The 5701-nt window shown below is 43.1% G+C and overlaps 1 protein-coding gene across 1 annotated transcript; it reads left to right on the forward strand.

Moving 5' to 3' along the window:
• Nucleotides 1-228: 228 nt before the first annotated feature.
• On the forward strand, nucleotides 229-5412 carry LOC116378610 (putative E3 ubiquitin-protein ligase UBR7; the record flags this gene model as incomplete). The annotated part of the gene is made up of 6 exons (XM_031840507.1): nucleotides 229-334; nucleotides 419-498; nucleotides 695-859; nucleotides 946-1111; nucleotides 4847-4908; nucleotides 5173-5412. Coding segments are annotated over 6 exons (669 nt in total), but the record flags the coding sequence as incomplete, so codon positions are not given.
• Nucleotides 5413-5701: the final 289 nt, after the last annotated feature.

Consider the following 5701-nt stretch of genomic DNA (forward strand, 5'->3'; position numbering starts at 1 on the left):
TATATATATATATGTGTATATATATATATGTATATATGTATATATATATATGTGTATATATATATATGTATATGTGTATGTATATGTATATGTATATGTGTGTGTGTGTGTGTATATATTATAGCCGAGTCCTTTCAAACATCCTCAGTCCACACATTTCTCCATAAAGTTTATATTTTCATAAACGGGTGTTTCTTACTAATCTAAGTCACTTGTGTGTGTTGACAGCACCTGGGCCGTGTGGTTCCAGACTGTGTGGAGCTGCAGGAGATGATCTGTGAACTCTGTATGAACAAAAACCCTTTCCTCTGGACCTACGCTGCTCACCTATCAGGTAAACAGTGTGGTTCAGCTCACTTGTCAGGTAAATAGTCTAGTTCGTCTGTCTGTTCTGTTCATGTTTCTGTGTGACGTTCAGTTCCAGGTGCAGCAGTTCAGGTGAAGGAGGAAAGAGATGCAGACGAGTCGAACACAAACCTTCCTATCAAAGAAGAAAAGGTGAGAGGATTAAACTTAAAATTGTACTTTAGTACTTGAGTAAAAATACTTTTTTAGACGTAGATCCAGCCTCTAATTTGTGCTCTCAAAGTGCACCAGATTGATGTTTTAAAGTTTGTTTTTTTTTGTGAGGGAACATGGCCCCCCCCCCTCATACAACACTGATCAATGTGATCGTTTAATAACAATCTGTCAGGGTGATGAGATCAGCGAGCCCAGCTGTAAGCGAAGCCGCGAGGAGGTGGAGCCGAGCTGCAGACTGATGGAGCTGCAGACGATTGGTCAGAAAAGAGTCCAATCAGGAGCCGTGTTCTGGCCGTCAGGCTGGCGTTCCAAACTCTGCTCCTGTACCACCTGCAAGGTAAGACTGTCTGGGTTTCTATTGGCTCACATACTGATGATGTCATTGTGATGTCATTTGACCCGTCTGAGTCTTTGTGTACTCAGGAGTGTCTGTCTGAAGCCGGTCTGTCCTTCCTGTTGGACGAGTCGGACACCGTCCTTGCCTACGAGAACAAAGGAAAGACCAACGAGCAGAGACAGCAAAGTCACGACCCTCTGATGTCAGTGCTGGACAACTTGAACCACGTTCAGCAGCTGGAGATCATCCACGGTACACAAAACTACTAGTACTATACTTTAAACTGCCAGTACTACGTATACAGCTACCAGTACTATACACAAAACTACCAGTACTATACATTAAACTACCAGTACTATACACAAAACTACCAGTACTATACACTAAACTACCAGTACTATACATTAAACTGCCAATACGACGTATACAACTACCAGTACTACACATTAAACTGCCAGTACTACACACAAGACTACCAGTAGTACGTATACAACTACCATAAACTTCAACTTTATTTGAGTCGTCATTATACATTTTTACATATACATGAAATTTGACCTCTGCATTTAACACATCCCTAGCATATTGGGAGCAGTGGGCTGCTGAAAAGCACCCAGGGAGCGGTTAGGGGTTCAGTGTCTTGCTCAGGGACACTTCGGCACAGGACTCGTAGCAGCCGAGGATCGAACCACCGACCTCGCGGTTGCCGGTCTACCCCCTCTCTAGCCACGGCCACCACCAGTACTATACACTAAAAGTACTATACACTAAAATACCAGTACTACATAAACAACTGCCAGTACTTCCAGTGGTGGGCCTTCTCTGCTGGCCTAGACAGAATCACAAAGTTATAGTTATTTTATAATTTAATAATTTTTCATAAATACACTACATGTATTCTAAATATTTTTTCCCATTATCTTATTTTCTCATTGCACAGCTCCTGTCTTCCTCAGTTGCCCTGCTTGAGCTTGTTTTAAGTAGAGCTTTTATCCAATCAGATTTTACCTCTGTGTTGTCTCTAGGTAAAAAAAATCTGCCCGGAGGCCTTCAGAATTACAAGTGAATTAATTTGCAGTTTAAGTGAATGGGGACGATATTGTTGATTGTCATAGTCTTCAACCAATCAGATGTTTAGTTTGACATGTTGGGCGTATTCTTTGACATGTCAGAGCCTGCTAGCCGGCCTAGCCATACGTCATCATTAACGTGAGGTGTGATTGGTCAGTGGGCTAGTGTGACTGTTGTGAAACTAGCTAGCAGCGCTTTGTAGTAGTAAGAGTTAAAGAAGTTTTTACGTGACATTACATTTGTTGCGTTTTGGTTGGTGTAGATTCTTTTTTTTTGACCTAGCTTTGTTTTGTTTTTACCACTCAATGGCAGAAGGAGGAGGAGAAACTGATTTTGTGGCGGATTTACTGGCAACGCCTTTCTGGAGAAGGACGTTTGAAGAAAAGCTGGACATCGTATCAAAGGGTCGGCCGACCCCACAGCTAGCTCTGACCCAGCCAGGAAAAGGGTTTGTGCGACACTTTAAGTCCAGCAACTACGAACGGTATTCCTGGCTAACGGGGTCGGAGAACAGTTGTAAATTGTATTGCTGGGAATGCCTTTTATTTGCAACTGAGCGTCTAGGTGTTTGGAGCTACACTGGATTTGCAAACCTGAGTTGCCTGAGCAAGGCAGCAACAAGACACCAAAGCACGGCAGGACACTTACAAGCTATGGTGCTCTTGAAAACTTTTGGGGAGACCCGAGTGCATCTACAACTTGATGAACAATTTCGCAAGGAAACGGAGCTCCACAACGAAAAAGTTAAGAAAAATAGGGAAATACTAAAAAGACTGATTGATTGTGTCATCTTTTTGGGTAAACAGGAGCTCTCATTCAGGGGACACGACGAAAGTAAGGAGTCCACAAATAAGGGAAACTATGTGGAGCTACTTTCCTTTGTGGCCGAGCAAGACACAGACTTACACTACCACCTCTCCACTAATGAAGTATTTACCGGGACATCAGGCACAATACAGAACGACCTGATCAGTGCTATAGCTGAAGTGATGGAAGAGGAGATCAGGCGGGAGATAAATCAAGCGCCCTTTGTCGCTGTTATGGTGGACGAAACCACTGATGTGGGTAATACAGCGCAGCTGGCACTGGTGGTCCGTTATGTGACAGATACCGGCGTCAAGGAAAGGTTTGTCAGATTTGACGATGTTACCGGCAACAAGAGAGCCGATGACATTGCTGCTCTTCTCATCCGATTCCTGGAGGACCACGATTGTCTGGACAAAGTCGTGGCTCAGTGTTTTGATGGAGCAGCGGTCAACGCATCTGGACTTAATGGAGTGCAGGCTAAAGTTAAAGAGAAGGCTCCTCTGGCTTTATTTATACACTGCTATGCCCATTGGCTGAATTCAGTGCTGACTAAAGGGGTCTCAAAGCTGAGAGAATGTAGAATATTTTTTTCACAGCTCAATGGCCTCGCTGTGTTTTTCTCCAGGTCCCCAAAGTGCTCACAGTTGCTCAAGGACATCTGCCAGCGGCGTCTTCCTCGTGTGGCACCAACACACTGGCATTATAGCTCCAGACTGGTCAACACAGTGTTTGAAAAGAGAGCCGCCCTGCAGGAGCTTTGTCAGCATGTTTTGGAGCACCATGACGAGTACGACGAGGAATCTGTGCGCTGTGCTGACTCGTACAAAGCCCATCTGGAGAACTTCGAGTTTTGTTTTTTGCTGTCCACTTTCCACAGGATTTTTGAGTATTCGGATGTGCTGTTTGGAGTACTAAAGAACAGAAAACTGGACGTACAATTCTGTCTGAAAAGAGTGGATGAGTTTTGTGACACTATTGAGAGAGAAAAGGGACGGTTTGCTGACACCTTTGAGGCCACTGTGTGTGAAACAGGTGCTCCGAGTGCACAAAGAGGCCAAACGGAGGGAGACATTCGTCTTCAGTACCAGAAACTCCACAGCGATATCTTGGACAACATTGTTGTCCAGATACGAAATCGATTCAAAGACCACGAGAAATTAATGTTTCTCTCCCTCCTCGACCCACAGCAGTTTCGGGCATATCAGAAGAAGTTCCCGGATTCGGTCTTCTCCGGCCTAACACAGAGTCACGGATCTCTGTTTGATGATCTGACACGGCTGAAAACAGAACTGACTGTCATGTACGCCATGGCTGACTTTGAAGGTAAAAGCCCTGATGACCTACTGGCTTTCCTTCAGCAGAATGATCTGGTGGAGAGCATGCGTCAACTTTACGCACTGGCATGTTTGGCGGTGACGATCCCGATATCGACTGCCTCTGTCGAGCGGACATTTTCAGCCCTCAAACGCATTGAAACATATTCCAGAAGTACAACTGGGGAGGCTCGACTCTCATCACTGGCGTCCATGGCCATCGAGAAGGACTTCTTACTGGAACTGAAGCGCACCGATAAACTGTACAACCGTGTCATTGAACTCTTTGTTAACAAAGGAAGGAGGATGGACTTTGTCTATAAATAGTGAGCAGCTTTGTATTTGCTTTGTTGTCATTTAAATAAACGTGACTGGTTCTTGTGAGTTTGTTCTTGTCATTGTGTTAATTACATTGATTTTGACTATATGCATTACCTGTTAATGACGATAGTGACAGACATGCATCCTTTATAGTTTTGCACGTATTCATGTATCTGCACAGTTAGTGTATTTGTAGGTGTTGAGCTTCATGTAACATTTTATTTCACTTGTCAAATGTTGCAGTGTTATGTGAATATGAGGTTTTTAAACAAAACAAATAATAACTGTACTACACATAACGACCAGTACTACCCGCACGACGACCAGTACTACCCGCACGACGACCAGTAGTACGTGCACGACGACCAGTACTACCCGCACGACGACCAGTGCTGCGTGCACGACGACCAGTGCTGCGTGCACGACAACCAGTGCTACTCATGAAACAAGTCCCATCTGTCGACATGTCTTTCAGGGTACAATGACATGAAAACTGAACTGAAGGACTTCCTGCAGAGATTCGCAGAAGAAGGAAAGGTGAGTTTAGGACTCTAGAAGCCTAAAGTTTAGGTTAAGAACTTGCATCGATAAGAAGTGAAAGGTAATTAGTCACATTCGCTATATTTCATATGACACCACGTTTAAGATGAAGGAATCTCCTGGAAACTAGTCAGACATCCAAAGTCTAGTGAGGTGGTCATGTGACTGTTCTCTGATAGGTTGTGACTCCTCATGATGTCATGTGACTGTTCTCTGATAGGTTGTGACTCCTCATGATGTCATGTGACTGTTCTCTGATAGGTTGTGACTCCTGATGACATCCGTCAGTTCTTCGAGCAGCAGAGTCGAAAGAGACGGCGAGATGATGCCGGATGCTTCTACCCGAACTAAAGACCTTTAAACCTTTTGTGTTCTCAGTTTTCTATCTTCAGGTTACTTAGAAGCTGACTTCCTGTTTTTAATGTATGTTTCAGTGGTCACCAACATTATTGTCTCTGTTTCCTTTTTAATGAAAACTAATAAAACTGAGCTGAACAATGACTCAGAGTCGTCATAATTCAAGATCAATCAACAGTACTGATTGATCAGTGATGATGTCACATGAAGGAAATCAAATTTTTAAAAAAAATAAAAAAATTCACGAAATTAAATGAGATTATTTTAGTTTTAAACAGTAACTGTCATATACAGAATCCTTTCATTGTGTATATAATATATTATGTTTATACTAGTGCTGGGCAAGTTAACGCGAAATTAACGAGTTAACGCATTCATTAATTAACGCCGACAATTATTTTATCGCGCGTTAACGCATTTATTTATTTTTTTT

The sequence above is a fragment of the Anarrhichthys ocellatus genome, unplaced genomic scaffold (genome assembly GCF_004355925.1).
Source record: "Anarrhichthys ocellatus isolate YVR2014 unplaced genomic scaffold, GSC_Weel_1.0 scaffold2874, whole genome shotgun sequence".
NCBI lineage: Eukaryota > Metazoa > Chordata > Actinopteri > Perciformes > Anarhichadidae > Anarrhichthys > Anarrhichthys ocellatus.